Source organism: Catharus ustulatus, chromosome 6 (genome assembly GCF_009819885.2).
Source record: "Catharus ustulatus isolate bCatUst1 chromosome 6, bCatUst1.pri.v2, whole genome shotgun sequence".
NCBI classification, from domain to species: domain Eukaryota; kingdom Metazoa; phylum Chordata; class Aves; order Passeriformes; family Turdidae; genus Catharus; species Catharus ustulatus.
The window spans coordinates 47,563,292-47,584,452 of NC_046226.1; the positions used below are offsets into that span (position 1 = coordinate 47,563,292).

Consider the following 21,161-nt stretch of genomic DNA (forward strand, 5'->3'; position numbering starts at 1 on the left):
TTAAAGGGGAAAATACTGTATTTTCTTTTCAATTTTCTATGAAGAGACAATTAATTCCAACAGCAAAATAATTTTAAAAAACCAGTCACATGATTAGAGATGGGTTTAAAAATGCAAATAAAAGAACAAGGGGAGGAGACCCATTCAGGGAAGACTGCAGCGAACTGGTCCTCCAGCCTATCCTACAGTGTGTCACTCAGGGCATCACTCTGGGCCATGCTTTCCCCAGGCAGCTGCCTCCTGCCTGCTGGCAGACATCAGCCCACCTGTTTCTGTGCCAGGACCACACAGGTGGCAGGAGGCAGCGCACGCCCAGCACAGCCATCGCCCAAGGGCCTGGGGCTGTGCTGCACATCCCACTTAAATCTGATGCTGAAGATGTTCAAAAGCCACTGCCAAGTCCATATCAAGCTTCCCCCTCACATCAGGTCTGTTCAGCAGGTATCCAAGAGGCCAAATCTGTCTCCCCATGCTGAAGAAATCCTTCGGCTGGGAAACGATGTAGCAGAACTTGGAGGAGCCCTGGGCACTTAACTGGTGTGAAACTGAAGATCTCTGGAGAGGTGTTGAATATTTGCTAATTTTGGAGCAGCTACTGATGATTTTTTTTTTTTTTTGTAACATGCTACTGTTCTGTGGCCAGTCTAAGAGTTGTCCTTTGGTGTCCAGATGCGGAGTTCCAGGTGAAGATTACGAGGAGGCAGAAGCAAGCTTTGGGGAGCAGCATTTGTCACATTTGGGGTTGTAGGGGACAATGCATGTGTCCCATGTGTGCCTACACCTGCCCCCACTGCCAGACCCCTCCAAGGTGAAACATGATTATAATGCCAAACTTATTTCACTGGGCAAAACCATCTATTCACTCACTGCCCAAAGACCTTCCTCAAAAAATTTCTTGGCCCCACTACTACTGCTGGCAGGATTATCGGTGAATTTTGGGTAGCCAAGATTTTGCTATTTGGTTTAGCCTGGTCTGGGGTCATGGCCACTGCTGATCTTATCCTTTTGCCACTTGCAGCTTTGTTCCTTATCTGCCACTCCCTTAATTTCAGGACCTGATCCAGCACAATAGGAAAACGAAGAGAGTCTTTTACTCCCAGCACAGGGGCTGGGATTCTTGGCAGGCTCTCTTCTGCCTTCCAGTGCTGCTTAAAACTCATTTTATCATCCTCCCAGCTCCACCAGTGTTTGCCTACCAGTGCCAGTCCAGCAAGTGGCTCCACAAGTGCAGATCCTGGCTCTCTGGGAGGATCTGTGTGCATAGCTTAATCAGCTAAATCCGAAACAGGATTGTGCCTCACTCTCTCTGCAACACAGCTGGACAGGAACAGAGCTCATCAGTGTTAGTAAAGTGGAAAGCAGGTATAGAGGGTGTTAACGGCAGTTGGATTTTGGGACAGGGCAGCAGGGAAAGTGAATGCAAGTCCAGCAACTGCCATGGTATCCTCTTGTCCAGGAGGTTTGCTGGCTCTGCCAACTGTCTCTTGAGTTTTGGGCAGTTCAAAATGCTGTGAATCATGTTTCCAAAAGCTCTTAATGAGTCTGACAAACATGGATTTTACCAGTATGATTTCAGCTTGTAGATCATTTAGATGCTTTAGGAAACATTATTCTCAACTTACTAGCTGTGGTTGAAGCTGGGAAGATTTGCTGTTTGGGGAACCTGGGAGAAGATCACTAAACTCGAGAGAGAACTTGTGCCACATGACTTTGCTCAGCAAAAGGCTGGACCTTCATGGCCATGAATTCAAGTAACCTCTGTTATAACCTATCTTGACCCCCTTAATATTCATACTGACTGGACTGGCTAGAGCACCCCCACAAACCCTTGTCCCATTATGTCAGGCATGTGGACATCATGCTTCCCAGTTCTCTCACTAGTGCCACCACTAACCAAACCACCACCACAGCCCTCAGGCTCTGAAACATCCCCTGGGCACACTGCTGTGCTTCCCCATTGCTGCAGCCCAGCACATGCTCTCCTAGGACCAAGCCAGCATAAACTCCTTGAGAAATGACCTACTGATCACTGCCTCAGCCTGCCAAGGAGGGGTCATACTGACAGGTTCTCCCAGGCCATCCACTCCCTCACTTCATGAGTGAAAAAGCAGTAAGAACTAATATGCAAGACAGGCTTCCCTTGTCCTTCTCCCCCAGCACAGAAGACCAAACCCAAGAGCAGTAGCACAGCCCTCTCTGCATGAACAGATGTGCCAGGGGCTGGCTTCAGACAGCTTACCCCCTCCACCCCCAGGAAGGACATCAGCACTGGGAGATGTGAGAGGGCCTTGTTCAGCTCTGAGAATCATTCTCAAAAACAACTACTGGAAGACGTAACAGTAAAGCAAGGGACTACTCCAGCTGGAGTTGTCAGCTAGAGACCTCCCAGCACCACTTACTCAACAGAGTGGAAAAAGTAGCTAGCAGGGCACTAATGACTATTTCCCATGTAATTTTAAATCTAGTTCCATTTCTTTTTCTTTTTTTTTTTTTTCCTCTCCTTTCCACTCACTGGATTTCTAATACTGGTAACCTTTCTCTACAGCTCCCATGTGTGTGTGTGTTTTAAGTGCGTGTGTGGCAGAGGCAGTGGGGGTCAGGTGTTTAGACACTTGTGGCAAAGCCAACACGGTTGTTATCACGGTCAAAGGCAGAGTAGTAGGGTCCAATAAAGACATCTCCCAGGATCCAGAGTGGGCCCCCAGGGGGTGGGATGTCCAGGCCTGAAAAGCCACTCATGCATATAGTCTCTCCTGATCCACCAACCTAGAAAGACGAGTGAGAGCTTCAATTTAAGCAGGTCATTCCCTTCCCTCAACCTTGCACATTTGGCAAGAACACCGGCAAGGCTGCCTTTGCTTCAGCCTCTCCCAGACTGAGATCCAAAGGTTGCAAAAGTGAGTCCCAACCCACTGCTGCTATGACTCCAAACCCATCTCCCCCTCCCTTAAGCACTAAAGCATCAAGCCAAGCTGCACATGACCATAAACCTTCCGGCCGACGCAGTTCTGAATTAGAGCCATTGGTGAACGTCTGCACAAGATGGTCCTTGCAAGTTGATTCTGATGGCTTATATGACAGGCTGGTACCTTCTGCTATAATAAGGCTGCCCTCATTGCACCAGAATGAAGCACAAAAGAGCTAAATGCTTGTAAAAAGTGATGCAACACCTTGCTTCCCCTTCCTCAACCATCCTACTATCCCTCACAAGCATTATTCAGTGGTTCTTATTCCTGTGAGACTTTGATGAGGTTACCTGGATCCATCTGCAGTGGATCCTGCACCACCCTGACACCCCAACCTTTCTGACCTCTTCCTGAGCACCAGCTCCAGCACTGCTTTGGCTACTGTTGTGTTTTGGTGCAGAGGAAGCAAAAGCCAGGCCTTGGGGAAGAAGCATAAGGCTGTAAAAACCTGTCTGGACATACCTTGAGGACATACTGTTCTCCTGTGAGGACGAAGGTCTTCTGTCCTATTGTAAATGTGATGTTAGGCAGTGTTGGCACTTTTTCACAGGGCACCATGTACTGAAATCGAAACAGTAAAGGCTTTAGATTGGACCTCCTACACTCTCAGTCTTCCTCCAGTACAGTCACATCTTCGCTGTGGTTTTCCCTAAAACCAGTTCTTCTCAGGGTGCAGAAGCTCAAGCTGGGCTAAGTAGGCTGCTCCCTGCCTAGGGCTCCAAGCTGAGGGGCAAGAGGGCTTTATGGATAGTCATGGAGCCAAAGGATGCTGGATTAAGCTTTTGGCTCTGTTGAGTCCCAGGGTGCCACAGCTGACGTGGCATGGTTGGGGGCTTTTACCAGAGGAGAGGCAGCTGTGGCTCAGTACACAGACAAAGACAGTTTCACTAATACGTCTTGGGGATGGTGGCAAGTCTAAGCCAACTGCTGCTGCAGCTTGGGGTCTCTGACACTGCAGAAATGCCCAACAAATGCTCATGGCTCTGATTTGGGTGGGCTTTCAGAGCATGCTATTTTTTTCTATAGGGTCTTTATAATCTATATTCTTCCACAATTTTGGGAGGGGACAGAGTCTTGTGAGATTAGCTTTGATGGTTGAGAACTTTCATGCAAAGGGTTGCCATTTGCATGAAATATACTTTTATTAAAGTGTCTCACATTAATGCGAATCCTTTGTCTCAGCTGCAACTCAGATCCCTTCTCTTCCACCTCCCAGAGATGAGTGGCAGAGGTGACCCAAACCTTCCCAAAGTTCATGGGACCTGGGTTTTTTCTACTGTGAGCACGAGCAGGGTAGTGAATACTACTCAGGGTCAAAATGATGAAGGGTCCCTGCTGTGCCAGTGGCTTTTCCAGGAGCACAGGCTGGGAACAAAGATCAGAGGGAGCAGAAGACTAGGGTCTCAACAAGCACCTGGGTACAAAGTAGAGTGTAAGCACAGGTGCTGTGATGGCCATAGACCCCCACATTTCCAGCCCGGCCTCACCTCGCCTTTTATGAGCGGTTTTGCACCAATGGCCTGCTGTATCTTCTTCACTTCTTTGCTGGGGCCAGTGATGAGTGAGGTTCCGGTGTCTACGATGGCCTCACAGCCCCCCTCACACACGGTGAGTCCATTGGCAACATCCACCCTGGGGAGAGATATCCAGGCATCAGACACCCTTAAAGGGCTCCCAGTGAAGGCTGCAGGAAGCAGTACACAGGCAGGCAAGGGAGGGCTGTGACAGACACTCAGGAAGAACAGATGCTCAGAAACACTGATGCAGCACCAACTCGGTGCACGGACCCCCTGGCTCCCTGTTGTCTGCTCGTGACTGAGCAGGTGCCTTGAAGTGTAACTGCATTTCTGCAGACAGCCTGGATGCTGCCTGCGTACCCTGCCTGCTACCTGCACTCCAGAGCTAGCACTACACCTAATGGACATGGGAGAGAGCTAAGGACAATGAATTATGAACTTCTATGGCCTGTGCTATGCAGGAAAACAAAGGGTTAAAGAGGTGTCACAGCCATGGGCAAGGGAAGGGCTCCTGTATAGAAAAAAGGCAAGCAAGGAGCAGCTTGGCTTCCTCACCCGCATCGCATTTCACAGCAGTGCAGAAAGACAAAGCCTTCTAGACAAGGGTCTGCCATACTTTGCCAATGCTGCAGCTCTGGGGGAAAATGAGAACTAAAACACTGTGCTGGGGAGGGATGCAATTCCCAGGAAAAGGACACACTCTGATCACAGGCCACTTTTAAGTTCCCATCACGTGGGAGAGCTCAGAATAGACTGTGGGGCTGGCGGCCGTCAGCTCAGCCTGCTCTCCTCCCCTCTGCCTCCAACAATGCGCGCTGATTGCTGCGCCGTGCCCTTCAGTCAAGGGCTGGCTTCCTGAGGCCTCATCCTGCTCCTCCAGAGCTGTGTGCAGGACAGCTATGCAGCTCAGGCCTTGCTGAGAGCTGAGCAAAACTGGGGTTTGATCTATGGAGCTTGCCCTGTCTGCAAGGAGGACACACTGGCATTTTTCTCCGCTTCGCAAGGATGCAGCCAGCATCCTTTCAAGGGTGAAGGGTCCAGCCTTAAACAAGAGGAAAGGATTTTGCAGAACATCTCCTCATGGCTTCTGCCTCTTGTCTCCTTCCAGCAACAACCAACCCAGCCCTAGGGTGGGATTTAATCTGCTTTTTTTGGTGTGGATATGTTGCAGGGATGATTCCTTTTTGAGGAGGGTCTCAGGCATGTGCTGTCTGCACATGTGACCCCACACAGGCAGTCAGGTGGACGGGGAACTTACGAGTCCATGTGGATCTGCCAGTAGGCCCTGCGTGTGACGTTAAACCAGCTGAACTCGCCCTTGTAGTACTTGGGGTCGGTCCCTCCCAGAACCATCTCACCGCCGGGGACACCACTGGGATCTCTGAAAAACAACACCCAAACCTGTGAACATTAAGGGCAGGGCAAGAACAACCTGCTTCAAGTGCCCCCCAAAATGCCTGCTAGGGTGATTGGAGGTGAAGCACAGCATTAACAGTACTGGAGACAGACAACTTATGTTGTGCTGTGTTATGTCAGTGTAAGGACAGATACTGGGACATAGGCTGGAATGGGGAAATGGGAATATTTGGGCTCAGCCAAAGCATCCTGCAGTTTTCCACCTGGTACTTTCTCACAGAAACCTGAATAAAGGGGGGAAGGGGAATGGCAAAGAGAAATTGAGCACTGACACAGGGACTTCCCAAATCAGCTTCTAAAAAATGCATGTGCAGAGCAGGACACAGATGATGCAGGGTTAGGTTATCAGCACTCAACTCTGCCAACCAGTAGCTTTGGAGTGAATCCTCAAGGTTACCATCAGATAATAGCTCACTGCTGAGCAGATGGGAAGAAATATGGTGATGGGGGAGGGCTGGTGCTTGAATGGCCAGCAGCTGCCCTCTCTGCTCTTGGCGTGCTACTTTTTGGGCTGAAGTAGTTCAGAGTTGCTGCTGTGGAGCCAGAAAAGTGATGGGGTGCCCTGCGGGGAGCAGTAGTGGGTGGGAAGGTGCTGGCAGCTGCAGAGGAGGATTTCCCAGGGTGGAGAGAGAGCATTAGCCCTCTCATTAGTGATGACTGATGGGCAGCACCCTTGCCTGGGAGGCAACATGGTGGTGGCCACATGGCTTATGGATTTTAGCAGCAGGCTGAGGGTGTTTACCTCTCTAAAGGGGACTGCACTAGCACCAAGCTCATGATCACAGCCCCGTTTATTTTTATTTCTCTTTCCTCTGGAAACACCCTCTATCTATTCATCAGTTAAGAAATCTGTTCACAGATCCACCCAGCTTTTTATCAGTAAAAGAATTGCATTTCTACTTCCCTTCTCCTTACTTCAGACAGCAAACATAAGAGGTTTTGGCCTGACTGCTCCTGCAAGAAGAACTTGCTGTGACTTCTCCAACTGGGAAGTGCTGTCCAGAATGTAAAACAGCAGATGACAAGAGGTGCTACTGGAAAACAAAAAAGCCCATTGGACCTGTCCTCACAAGCAGAGGTGTCCACCAAACCCAACACTACCTGTTTAGGTAGAAAGAGAACATATTTTTGTCGACCAGCTTCTGTTTCATGACGTTATCGAAGAAAGGCTCGGCGCCCTCCACAGAGATCTTTGGAAATGCCAGGCCCAGGATGCCATCAAACTTGGCAGCGATGAATGTCATGCCTGGCTGCTTCGTGGCCTCTCCAAAGATCTGATTCTGGATTTTCAAGTCACCAAGCTGTGTGGAGAAGAGGAGGGAAGGGAAAAGTAGATTGTAAAGAAAACTGACTCAGGGGACCTGGGTGGTAACGGAACCTCACTGAACACAGGCTGTAGCACGTCCCCCAATGTGCTGCCACACTCCTGCCTGCTTTCACCATTGCATTTGCAGGCAACTGCAGAAACCAGATATCCTGGTGCCACTCTTGTCAGGGGAAGAGACTGGCAACTCCTGCTCAGTGGAACCTCCCAAGTTCCTGCAAAGCCGAGCATACCTCTAAGACCCAGAGAATTCCTTTAGCCTTTTGCAGTGCCCTTGCACTGGCCTTGCTGTTCTGCAGCGCCTCCTCTTTGCACAGAGGACCCATATGCATTTGTCCCTCCTACATCTCCTCCTGTAACACCTACTTCATCATTTCCTCCCAGTCTGAAAAGCTCTTGTGCTGTGCCTTTAATCCTCTTCTCCATTCTGGACATCTTCTAAGTCATCTGTGTATCCCACCTCCTTGGATGCTGCACCTGTCCTCAGTTGGGAGCACAAATCTCTCTCACCTCTGCCCACAACCCCTGTGATCTTCGCTCAATAAGAAACACCCCTGGGACAGCGCTGAATCTCTTGGAAGAGCCACCAGCCTGCAGAGACCTCCCATGAAAGGGGAGAAGACCCAGCCAAGAAAGTGAGGTTGAGCCTGAAGCACAAAAATAGCAAGCAGAATACCGAGAATTCAAAGGTCACCTCCCTTGCCAGCCATGAGAAGGACTGGCATTCCCCAATGGAAAGCTGAAATGTCTTCCAAGGGCAGATCCCCAGAAAGAAGATGATCAGAGAAAGGATAGCTCTGCTGATGGGGAGGAGGATGCATCTGCTGGCTTCTGGCTCTAGCAGTTCAGGAGGCTTGTGAGCTTCTGGTTGACCACAGGCAATTTTAGCATCCACACTAGGACAATTTCAGTCTCAGCCTGCAGCTAGCAGCCCTGTAGTGAGCCAGGCTGGACTGACAAGCTGGCCTCTCCTACCTGATGGCAGATAACGATCCCTGTAAATTACTAATATCCCCCCAGGGTTAGACAGTGCAAGGCTGGGACAGCAGTGCTGCCTTTAATGGTATTGGAGGATGGCAGTAGGAAAGGGCGATCGAGCCTTGCGAAAGCTAAAAGCCACAGGGCAGGATGTGGGGGGAAAGAGCACACGGCAACACATCCGCTCGCCAGCGCCTGCCCCAGCTGTACACTCCAGGTTTACAAAAGCTACCCCTTGGCACTTCTGGTCCTCAGCAGCTCAAAAAGTTCAGTGAAGCTTCTACTTAAAAATAAAAGCAAAATGCAATGGACTGATAACACTGAGTGTCAGGTTTGTTTGAATATTGCTCTGCTCTCACATCCCAAGGGGGAGGCAGATTTCTGCCCAGTCATGGATTCTCAGCATACACTTGCAGGCAGGGTCTGAAACCCAAGACCATCTTTAGCAGAGTGCTCCTGCCAGGTGACAGATCCTTTGTCTCTGTCTCTTGGCTGGCTCTCGCCCCGACACTGAGTAACCAGAAATCATGACCAATGGATGGCCCTGTGGTGGCCACCCTCCAGCACTCTGCAGATGGGCATTGGCACTCCACAGCTCGCCTGCCCTCCTTGTTAGTGGCCTCAGCCAGCAGTTAAGCACTGGATGGCAAAGGCAGACCAAGAGGTGAGGGCCTCTGTGGCACAGCTTGGCACCAAGGCTTGGGGTGCAGAGGCACAAGGGAGAGGCATGGAAAGTAATCTCCTGTGCAGTGTATCTGCACTGCAGTCATGGGAGAGACTTTGTGCCCCATGGCCAGTTAAGTTTCCTCTGCTGCTGTCCTTGAAGGACATTCCCAAGGTTGGGCTGTGATAAAGAGATGAGATGCCTGAGCAGCAGAGGGCTGGCTGAACCTGCAGAGCAAGCAGCACCGCGGAGTGTGGAAGGCATCTCTCCTCCACAGAATGAGAGGGGATGTTTGATATCATCTCATCACTCTCTCAAAAAAATTAGGGCTGAGGGATTCTGGGACTACCTGCCAACAAGCATCTTTTGGTCAGATGTCAGTGCTACCAGAGGTTGCTGTAGCTGCTTCCACTCACCAGAATGGCTGGAGCCAAGAGGGTCACCCTTGAAGGTTATTTCAATGTCTTTCTTTCAAGACTACCCGACTGGGAGCTTGCCTACAACATGTTGGGCATCAGAGGATGCATCCTACTGTCCAAGCTGAAAGTCCCTGACCCTCAGAGTCACCCCTGCTCCTGCCTACAACAAGTGGGACACTGCTCAGCTCCATGCAAGAGGTTTCTCTTGTTTCTGTGCAGACAGAAACCAAATGCTACAAGCTGTGCTGTCTGACAAGAACCATCCCCACTTCCCAAACAAAGTGAGGCACAAAATCCTTCCTCTGAGCTGCCAGGAAGTGGGAAGCTAATTAGCGAACAGGCACTAAGGTGACAATTACAAACCAAAAAAAAAAGAGAAAAAATGGCAATTTTCTTTCTGACTTATTTCAGCCCTTGCATTAAGCCCACACTTTCTAAGGGCAATGAAGTTCGCTGTTTGCCTTGCTGCATCTTTGGATGCAGCATAAAGGTAATAGCTGATGCTTCCAGGCTAGCCTAAAATCTTCATGCTGTAAGGATGGGCTAAAGAATGCATATCTTGGAAGAGTAACACACTTTAAGCTTCTCCTGGATACTTTCTGATTCTGATCAAATTGGTAAGCCAGTACTTTTCAGCTGAACCTAACCAGAAACCTCCAAATCCCCAGACTTCTGTGCTAATTCAAAACTTTTGCTTTGTTTCTGCCCCCCTGCAAAGCAAACATATGCTCTTATCCCTGCCAGGAGAGCGAGTAATCTGAGAGCACATGCACCCCTGACGTTTGGCAGCTGGCAAACTCTCACAAGCATCTGTACCTGGGAGGAAGTCATGAAAGGCACTTGTCCTTCACAGGACAGAAAGCTCAGCCTTTGCTTGCTGAAAAGCAAACTGTGAAGCAACCACCATCCAGCTAACTCAAGCTGCACCCTGAACACTGCTGGGGAACCTCCCCCCAGGGTGTTTCCAGGCTTTAGAAGCATAAGTGCCAGTTCTTGACATGAGACCAGGATGGCACAGTAAAGAAACCTTTTCTGGTCTGCGTTTGGGCAGCTGCCCATGTGGGTATCCACTAATGTGTGGATACTGGCCAAGAACAAGCTGGGCACCATCAGCAGTCTGTGCAGTGGTGATGGCATATGCTTGGGCTGGTAAGTTTTTGAGGTCACCAGGAAAAGTGTTGGAGGGATGGCCAGACACCATGTTTGCAGTCTCGACTCCCAACCTGCTGACCTGCAGATTAATACCTTCTCCCTTCACAGCCTGCCATGGTTATTGCTACCTCAACAGTCATCATCACCACATCATTTCAAAGGACTTGGAAACACAGCACTGAAGGATGCTCAATACCAGTAGGACACTCAAGAAAGGAGACCCATTGAAACCTAACAGCTCTGAGCACTCTACTGACAGCAGTCTGGGGCAGCACAGGGCAGGGGCAGCTCTAACTCACCGTGACTACGTCTTCACTGAGGTACCCAGAAAGGCTCCCTGTCCCATAGCGGATGGCAAACTTGGTGCCGTTCTTCACATAGGTGCTGGATTTAGAAGAGTCGTACTTGTGGTGCACCACTGCAGTCAGGAAGGGAGACACAAGGGGACACACAGCATTAGTGCTCCTTTATACCTACAGTTCCCCAATACCTAACCCCACACCATCCAGCTTATCTGGACAAATGGACACTCAATGATGTAAAGGTGGGCCTGAACCTAGGGTTTGCCAAGTCCATACTGCTTAACAAAGCATTCCCAGTGTCTGGGGAATTAGGTGGGCAGATCCAATTCAGGCTGTTAAATCCGATTTGGCCACTGGGTATTAAAAGCCTAGAGGTTATGTGGCTGGTGTGGTGTGTTAGTCAGCAGAGTAAAATATATCCCTCCTCAAGTTGCGGAGAACCAGGGTGGCTTTAAACACAGTCTGTTCTGGGCATGAATGTTTTCACCTCACGGACTTACCATCCGTTTCTGCAAATAGGAGTAGCTGGAAATTTTTCATACCTTGTTTTTAGAATTCAAAATATTCCTTTATTTGCAGAGGAGAAAGGCTTTCCCCTAGTCTAATCTGCTTTTCCCCTTGGCCGGGTTGGGAGCTGTAGGATATCTCTGGTTTTATGGGCAATCAGATTCCTCTTCCCCAGACTCCTCCCAAGTCACGAGCTGGCCAGCACAGTCCCATGGCTGGCTGCTGAGTGGTACAGACAGCAGCTGAGGATGAACCAGCCGAGCCCTACACAAAGTGACAGCACTACACAAGGAGTTTCCCAGCTAGGCTGGCTGGGTCCCAGTTTGGATTCCAGTTTGGCAGGAGCTTAAGCTTCCTGTATATTCGTAAAATGAGCCCTTTGGTCCCAGCACCTCCTGAGGCACTGCCTTGGGAAACCATCTCCCTGCTACAAATCAGGAACCTCCTAGGCATAACAGGTCTGGTCCTCACCACCCTGTCAGCACCCTAAATCTCGTTTCACATATGCAAAAAGAATGTCTGTCTACAAGACGTACAAATTTCATCCTACTCCCAATGAGCACTGTGGAATGCCTTTCATGGTTGCATTTGTTGATTCCACAGGTTTCTCCACTTTGCTTAAGCAGCACAACCAGTGTCTTTTAAATGGCATTTTGCCATAGCCAGGTTTGACATCTTCAGTTGTGGAAGTTTATCGCATAGGAACGCCACAGAAGTATAAAAACCACCTGGAATCCCTAAGACATTCTCATTTCATTGTGCCTACCTGGCTCCGGTTAATTATAACTCCACAAACACGCACACACATGCTCTGTGCAGCAATAAACCAGAAACTAGGACAGTTTGTATCAGATCTGGCAAGAGGCTGACTTAAAAAAAGTCAGCCTTGCGCAATGGGATAACAGCAGCATAGGTCTATAATTTGGGGAGAAACATCACAACTGATGATGCTGCTCCCCTACTATAGGGCTGAAGCTGTTGGAACAGATTTGGCCCTGTATGGGGGTTACTTGGAAAAGAAAAAAATCCAGGAAAGGACTAATGAAGGATGGATGCAGGAAGCTGAGATTGTATTTCCAGCTCTGCCCCTAAAAAGCCCAATGGCCCCTGGCAAGTTCTTTCATGCTGCTGCCTCAGTTTCTCCTCTTGCAATGCAAGACTCTGCTTTCTGCAGGGAAGGAGAAGCTGTGTAGCAGTTTCTGGCACCCGTGATACTTACTGCAGGCAATGTCCAACATGGAACAGTGCACGGATGGCACCCAGAGGTTGGAGGAGCCAGTGTCAAAGATCACGGTGAAATTCTGTGGAGGTGTTCCGATACCGATCGCACCGTAATACTGGGCCTGCCAAGCAAAAGAAGGGAGCCATGAGCAGAGGCAGCTGGCTAAAAGCAGGGATTAAAGATCAAAAAATCTCCTAGGGTTGAATAGAGGATCTTATCTAGACATTGACCTCCTCTTGTTTTTGGCACTGATGGATTCCCAGCCTTTGTCCTCTGGAAGGGAGGCTCCCCTTCAGTGTTCACAACTCGTTATACAGTGGGTGTGAGAAGGATAAATCAAGGACAAGCGGTATGGGTGTGTGTGGGGGAGGACATTTGGGGCAGGGAGACAAGGAAGAAGAGAAGGAGTAAGGTCTGCAGGCTAGCATGCAGTTCACTACAAGGATGAGAAAAAACGATGGAAGGAAGCCAAGCAAAACACTTGTGTTACTGAAAAGCTGAAACTGGCTGGGAAGCTGCTCTGCTCGTGGGCTCGCAGAGAAACTGTGGGTTGCAGCGAGTGGCAGCACTGCCCACTGCAGATACTGCTGTTGGGGGTTTTGGTGCTTGCTGGTGGCTGGGGAGCTCCGGGAATGGGGGGGAATAAATAAATGCTAGTCTTGAGAGCTGGAAGACTGAAGGAGTGGTGGCAGCAAAGAGCATGAGCAGCACCACCAGAAATGGATTTAGGCCTCCAGGGTGAAAGACTGGGAGAAGTCCCTACAGCACAGGTATCTGATGGATACCACTTTGCGCTTAAACTACATTTCTGCTGGGACTGGAAGAAACCTGAATGGCTAAGTTGTTGGCAATGTATCCGTCTCTCCAAAGAGGAAAGGATGAATGGAGAATGCTAGGCAGGTGCTATATGGACTCATTTTTTCCCCAGTCCTCCCAAACAGGCAGGGAGCTGCGTCCTGCCTGGTGAGCAGCTGGTTCAGGGCTCAGGAGAGAAGGCTGCTAGCAAGGGAAGTTAGCCAGTAGTCTTTCCAAACCCCCCGTGAACTTAACTGTGATGAGGGGAGGGAAGAAAACAGGATTATCAAAGCTGTTCACCTCCTGTGTGCTTAGTTTGCAAGGCTTGCTCACTAAGTAATTAACAATCCATTGCAACATTGCAATTAGCCATAATGGGGAGCCAGCACTTGCTTCCAGTGGTTCTGTAATTATTGCTGGGGCTTGAGAATTAACCCCTGCTACAGGGGCTCTGTTTGTCACATACACAGACCCATGAAGGGTCCCAGGGGCTGCCACGTAGCATATGAGGCAGGCTAGTGGGAGCTGTCCCAAGAATTCCTTTGGCAGCAAAAGTATCTTCAGCCAGGCTGGGAGGGACCCAGAGGTCTCTTATCCGCCACCACAGGCTGGGTTGGTGCCCCTGTGACAAGGGAAAACAGTGCTGCCCTGAGCAGCAGTCTGAGCTGTGGCTGCAAGAGAGAACACCGTGACACAACCACTTGCCCTGGCTTTCAACATTGCCAACTGAAACACCGGTGGCCCTTCCCAGGACAGGAAAGCTGGTTGGGCGACAACAGCCCCTGGGGAAGGGCAGCAGGGGGAATATATCCTGAATTCATGACTAAATATCTGGGCCCAGCTTTATTCTGCCAGTTAGCGCTCATATCTTACACTGCCCGGTAAGGAACTTTGAAATAGTAAACCCCACACGTGTCTGGCAGCAGGGCAAGGGCAAAGGCAAACTTCGTGTCCTTTATCTGGCTTCTCCTTCCGCCACCACACAGGTCTCTTTGCTCCCTAAGCTGCTGAGAAGGGAGTGGAGATACAGGGTGGCTTTTCCCAAAGCAGTGCAGAAGATGAAGGATAGTGAGAGAAGGGTCCTGCATCCCTAGTCCCAAGCTAGGACCCAATCTGAGTCTTCTTCCAATATCCTGTGCTCACCCTTTTGTGCCCCAACACCTCAAGGAGTGGAACGTGATTTTTATGCCCCTGTCTTGCCAGAAGTACAGTCCAAAGGGTCAGATGATGCTAGGAAGGATTGTAAATGAGCAGGCCCCAATTTATGATAGTTAATTAGCGACAAAGGGGAAAAGAAATAGGTCACAAACTGAAAAGCTCCTGCTTGGGTGGCAGTGGGTTGTTTGTTGTCGTTATAATTACTAGTATTAGTATTTTTAGTTTAGTAATGATGGGAAGCACCTTCTGGCACCCACTCACTAAGCCATGGGAGTGCATGAATCTGTCCTACAGGATCAACATCTTTCCCTCATTTGCCTTCCTGGTGGGAGGCTGGCATGTCTCCCCACCCCCTGGGATGGGTACCCCTACAAGTGACAGCCACTTGCCCAACACTATGCTGGGTGCATCCGCTGCAGTGCAGGGGATGGTTTGCAGGGGGGTTGTTACTCACATCCATGTAGTTCTTCAAAATCTCTGGGGTGGGCTTGCCCTCCTCAGCAAAGCCCAGCTTGTACTTGATGGCCTCAGTGATGGAATTCATATCTGGGATCTCACCGCCCGCCTCTCTCAGGATCCGCCGCATGGAAGGGAACTTGGTCAGGGGGATCCTGTGTGCGGACGGCAGACACACAGCTGTCAGAGGGGGTGTGTACGGGAGGGATATCTGCGAAGGGGGCAGCACGGCTCCGCTCAGAGCAGGGGACGCGCCAGTACCAGGCGGGAGAGCCTTGGGCTCCTGCCAGCACCCAAACCCCCCTGGCCGTGCTGCGCTCAGTGTTTTCCCAAAGCCAGAGGATACGGGGAAAGGCCGGGGGGCTGCCAGAGGTCACCAGGTGCAGGGGGAGCTGGGGTGAGGCCCCTCCATGCGCAGGATGGGGGGGTGTTCCGAACCTTCCCCTCCTTGCTTTCTTGGAGGGGGAGCCACCCCCTATGGAGGGCTGTCTGAGGAGCTCGGAGGCCACCGCTGCAGCAGCACCGGGGGTGCTTCTCCCATGTCCCGCCAAGCCGGGCGGCCCAGCAGCCCCGGAGGAACCCCCTGCTCTCACCTGATGAGGGAGGCGCAGGACCCGGCCAGGGCGAGCAGCAGGAGGAGGCCGCGGGGGCCCATGGCGGCGATGGCGCTGCTGGCGGCGGTGCCGAGGGGTCAGAGGCTGGAGGTCCCGACGCTGAAGAGGCCGCGACGCCGCTGCCGCTTCCCGTGGCTGTTTTTGTAGGCAGAGCGGCCCCTCTCCACGGATTTCGGGAGTCAGCTGACGGTCTAAAATTGCAAGCAGCGGCGTCACGTGAGGGCGGGCCGGGGCGGGGAGCGGGGCCGGGGGCGCCGCCTCACGGCCCCCCCGCAGCCCGGGCTGACCCCCGGCGCCTCGGGCCGTGACTCAGCCCCCGGGAAAGGGGAATAATCTGAAATCAGTCACGAGATCCTGCCGCCCGCGCGTGCTCCTTCTCTTCTTTAACTTCCTCCTGCTGGGCTGGTCTTTTTGTTATTTTTTTTTTGTTCTTTCCAGGTTATTTGGTGTTTTTTCTCCCAGGAGAGCGGAGCGGTGGGACACAGGACACACGCACAGCCCCAGGCAGCAGAGCCCGAGTCGCCCCTCGGCCACCCACCCGCTGTCACCACCGAGTGACATTGTGCACTCCCTTTCAGCAGGGCCATGGCTGCCCCCAGCCCCAGTGTTTCTGGCCCCAGGACACCTCCAGTTTGGGGCACTCATCCCTCCAGTCCCTCTGAGTTGGGTGTTTCTGGGAAGATGGGCATATCCTAGGCCACAGATTTTTTTGGGGGGGCAGGGGGGGATGCCGAGCCATATCTGCCACCCCTCAGAAGGCACTGTGGTGGTACTGGGCCACCTGCAGCCATTGAGAGTGATGCTGGTGCAGGACAGAGCCATCAGCCACCAGCAGTCCCTGGGGTCTGTCCCTTCCTCAAAGTGCAGACTGAGCATTGAGGAATTGAGGAGTACCAGGATGGGCTCTTCACCAGCACCGGAGTGTCATAACAGGGTTCAGAGGTGTCACCCCACCAGCTCAGGAGGCCACAGCTAATCTCTGCCCAGTTTGCCCCTACAGAGCTCCTACAGAGCCACGAGACTTGCTGGAAAAACAGTGAAAATTAAATCGGATTTACAGACATTTTTCCTTCCAAGTCCTGAGGGCTGGGGGGAATTGTTTTCTGTTCCTGCTTGTGCCTAGTCGTGGGGTGGGAAAGCAGCAACCTGTGGGAAGAGCTGGGCATTGTTGGAGTGGGGGACCCTTAGCTTTATGATGGTTCCTGTCCCTCTCCTGTCACATTCATGTTCATGCAACTTCTGTAAAATTGCTGGGTCATGTTGCTGGCACCTCACTTGTACCATCATCTTCCCACAATCCGTCCCTAATCCTCTTCCATCCTCCCATGGCCTCATACAGGATCCTGTGCCCTGGGTCCATGCATGCTACCCCTCCAACTGTGATCCATCCCAAGTATTTTCAGAGGGCATTTCTACCCTGGGCTGTATCTTCTCCCATGAGCTCTCCAAACCACCAAATGCTGGTCAAGCTGATGGGCTTCAGGAAACCTGCCGCCTCCATGTAGGATGCAGCTGCCCATTGGGATGAGGTTTTCTGGAGCGATCGCCGGAGGCATTGGTTGAACCTGGTGGGTCCCGTTATTTCGGCCAGCACCGCTTCCCTCCTGCCCCTGCGGGTGTGTGGTCAAGCTGAGTGCCACTGACCATGAGTCAGCAAAACCCGTAGCCCTCCCGGCCCCGCGGCACTGTGTGACTCAGCAAAATCCCGTGTGGCTCATTTGGGCAAGGGGCCAAGGCATAGCGGACCACAGCACCGGTAAGCCTGACCCCAGAGGCATCACTGCTGCTGCTGCTGCTGCTGCTGCTGCTGCTGATGTGGGCTCCAGCTCACGGGTCTCCTCCTTTCATCCCCCTGGATGCTCACAGGCAGGAGTGGGTCAGACATAAGCAGCCTGGCTGTGTCCCCATCCAAGCAAACCCGCCCTTCTGAAGGGCTCTAAACCCCTTTACAAATGTGCTTTGCAGACAAAAAGGACAGTACTGACGCCAGGCCTGGGCCTTCCTTACATCCCTTACAGGTTTTCCTGGAGCCTGTGGCAGAGCAAGTGAAGTACCAGCCCTCCTCCCTTCTCTTTGAAGTGGCTGGGAAACTGTAGCTGGCCAGGAAACCTGCACCTTGGCCCCCGGGCTGGGCCACCTATGGTAGTTCCACCTCAAGCGTTTCCAGTCTGGCCAGTCTCTCCTAGAATCCCGTGGCTATGGAGTGGGCTCCAGTGTGCAGGGGTGGGCTGCTGAGTACAGCATGCCATACTAGTCACGCACCATCACACACTGCCCAGCAAAGTGCATCAGCAGAGTAAAGAACTCTGGACCCAGGCTGTGTCTGGGTTTTTTTTTTTTTTTTATTACAATGGGTTAAAGGCCAGCTTTGCTCTTATTAATTAGCCTTTGCTCGAGCTTCGTGATAGCAAGGCTTGAGTCCTCACCTGGGACTGCTCTCATACCAGTGCAGGAGGGTCACTGCTTTTAGAGCTGTTCTAAGTGACTTACATGTCCCATGTTTCCAGTGGTTTATTGGGAAAAAGAGAGAATGGGTCTGTGTCAGAGAATGTTACAATAGTGATCTTTTCCTGAGTGCTTGCAGGATGGGAAGGGACTGGGGTCTTATCCCCCAAGTTTTGAATCTGTCTCTTGGCACTAGTTGTTTTAGAGCTGACACTGCAGTGCCTACATGCTGGGGGGCCAGTGGCTTCAGCAAGGAGACAGGATTTCTGCATTCAGGCTCCCTCAGCACCTCTGTGGAATGTTTGCCCTGATGTTAAAGCCTTGAGAGGTACAGTGGGTATGTTTAACCAGGAGCTGGGAGCACGTCTGCGTATTGATAGGCTGGGATCATGAGAGTTGCACCATATTATCTTGAAAAGATAGAGTGGCACAAGCCTGGGCTTAGGGTTTTTTTTGCACATTTTTCCTTGTTTGTGGAGCAAACAGGGAGTGCCATGGCTGAGGCATCTAGAGAACCTGTGAGGCGCAATGGAGGGATCTATCCCTCCTCACTCCTATTTTTGCCACAGTGGATGAACCCCTTTCCTTGCTGCTCTGTCTCCCTAGCCCCCTGCACCACCTGTGGCTCCAAGGGGTGAACCAGCACATTGTCCCCTGCAGCCACAGCTGTGGGTGTGGGGTGACACGCCCCTGGGGCCCAGCCATGCTTTCGCAACCTCAGTCCCTGCTTGAGAGGATTCCCAAGGTGGGGTCAAATGACTCAGCTCCAATAGCTCCAGTTCAGAAGAGCACCCCAGCTCTGGGGTCTCCTCTGCAAGTGACATCTGACTGTCCCACCTGCCCTTTGCCACACAGGCAGGGACTCGATGCAGCTTAGTTTATAAACATAGAATCCTTTAGGTTGGAAAACACCTGCAAGATCATTGAGTCCAACCATTAGCCCAGCACTGCCAAGTCCACCACCAAACAATGTGCCACATTTGCATGGTTTTTAAATGCCTTCAGCAGTGATGATTCCACCATTTTCCTGGTCAGTCTGTTCCAATGCCTGACCACCTTTTCAGGGAATAAATTTTTCCAATATCCAGTCCAAAGCTCCCCTGGCACAACTTGAGGCCATTTTTCTCTCATCCTGTCATCTGTTACCTGGGAAAACAAGCTCCCACCTCACAGCAGTCCTCTTTCAGGCAGTTGTAGAGTGACAACATCTCTCCTGAGCCTCATTTTCTCCAGGCTAAACACTCCCAGCTCCCTCAGCCTCTCCTCAGAGGACTTGTGCTCCAGACCCTTCACCAGCACTGTTGCCCTTCTCTGGACATGCTCCAGCACTTCAGTGACATTTTTGTGGTGAGAGGCCCAGAACTGGACACAGACCTTGAGATGCAGCCTCACCAGTATCCAGTACAGAGGGACAATCACTGCCCTAGCCCTGCTGGCCACACTATTTTTGATACAGGCCAAGATGCCACTGGTTTCCTTGGCCAACAAGGCACACTGGCCCATGTTCAAATGCCTTATTTTTGGGGGGCTGTAGCAGGTCTCCCATTTGCAGTTTGGCAGACCTCTGCCAAGGGTGCTACAGTGGCCTCTTTGTCCTTACACATGGCTGTGCGTTTGCCTTCATCCTTTTCTCAGTGTTTTTCTCCTAATTTTATTTAGCACGGTGGTACCAATGTCGTGAACTGCAATGACTGACAGGGCAAGGAAAGCTTCAGCTCAGAGATGCAGAATTTTTTTTTTTGCTCGACTATGGGTGGGATTTTTAGAGGGCATCTTCAAATTCAAGAAAATGCATTTCTGATTTTGAAGCTCGTTGCTAAAAGAAAATTATTCTACCATCTGAGCTGAGCAGAGCCTATGGGTGCACAAGCCTGGGCAAGTCTGGTTTCAAACAGCCTGCCTCCACTGGTGCTTGTGTGAAGGTGCTGGATGCAGCTCATTAGTAGAGCCTGATTCACCATCCCTGAGATCCCGAGTGAAGCAGTGGTAACTTTTTCCCGGCATGGTGCCAGGAATTCGCCCACTCCCTACATCGTTTCCTAAACTGATGTACAATTCACAAGGTGAGGGTGCGTTTTGCAGTGGCACTGGCACATCCCAAACTACACCCTTTCTCAGGGTAACACCCACAAAAGCCAGACTAAAGGGTGGTTTAGTAGCAGCTCTGGGTGGTGGGAAACCTGGGAGCAGAGGAGGGGTTGGACTAAACACAACAAAGTGACTCAAGCAGGCTGTGGCCATTGTGTCCCAGCGCTATGGGCACTGGGGAAGATGTCCTTGGCATCATGAGTGATGGCAATCTCCAGTCCATTCATGCCTGGGTGGCTGGCTGGGGCTGGTTTGGAAGTACAGCTGGCCAGCAACCTGCTTAAACATGTTCTGGCTGCCACCATGGGCTGCAGTGACCTTGGGGAAATGCTAAGTGGAGCTGCAAAAGGCCGATGCTGGGTGGTATTTTTTCCCTTGCTGTCCTTCACACTGCAAAGCATGATCCTGCTGGCAGGTGAGGGTGTCCCACTGGTGGCTGTGTGACTCAACTGGATGTCATAACAGGCAGGAGCCCTGAGCATGGCTCCATCCTCATCAGGGCCATTTGCAGCAGCCTTCAGAGCATTTTCATAACATCTTGCTCTTCCATATTTTCCCTAGCAATTTAAAAACAAAACCCAGACAGGATTTCATAAGTGAAATATACTTATGGTCTTTAAGATTCTGAGCTGCTCTGGAAGCTGCTCTTCACTAGGATTTACTTACACACTGCCTTGCCTCAGTGGGCTGCTGCCAAGCTTGACATCGCCTGTCCCTGTGTCCCACGCACTTCGTGGCCCTGCCCAAATCCTTGCCACCCCCACACCACCTGCCCGTTCCTGACCCTGCTCGGCGTTGGATGTTCTTCGTCATCCCCTGGCCCATCCTCCCCCATGGCTAGTGACACACCTGGCACCCACCTTGGGGAGGAGGGGTCCTGCCTCTCCCTGGCTGCTGGCCCTGTCTGCTCCTCAGGGCAGGGATCTCGTGTTGTTTGCCTCACCCGAGTTATTTTGCAGCAGGCTGAAATTGCCGGGGACGGGCAACAACAATCCTGGCAGACGCTGGCAGCAAGGCAGCGTGACCCGTGGCTGACGGGATGGGGTGGTAAGTGGCAATGATGGTATTGATTCATCCCCACCCACGCCAGGATGTGATGGGGAACACAGGGACCCAAGTCACCTTGTCACCACCTTGA

At 51.4% G+C, this 21,161-nt stretch overlaps 1 protein-coding gene across 1 annotated transcript; it reads right to left on the bottom strand.

The window, feature by feature from the left end:
- On the bottom strand, positions 1-15,818 carry CTSD (cathepsin D). The gene is made up of 9 exons (XM_033062045.1): positions 15,470-15,818; positions 14,875-15,031; positions 12,465-12,588; positions 10,736-10,854; positions 7,001-7,200; positions 5,742-5,864; positions 4,454-4,598; positions 3,429-3,527; positions 1-2,766 (listed from the first exon to the last, which is right to left on the bottom strand). Exons 1-9 carry the CDS (start codon positions 15,529-15,531, stop codon positions 2,605-2,607), a joined length of 1,191 nt encoding a protein of 396 aa, XP_032917936.1. The 5' UTR covers positions 15,532-15,818; the 3' UTR covers positions 1-2,604.
- Positions 15,819-21,161: the final 5,343 nt, after the last annotated feature.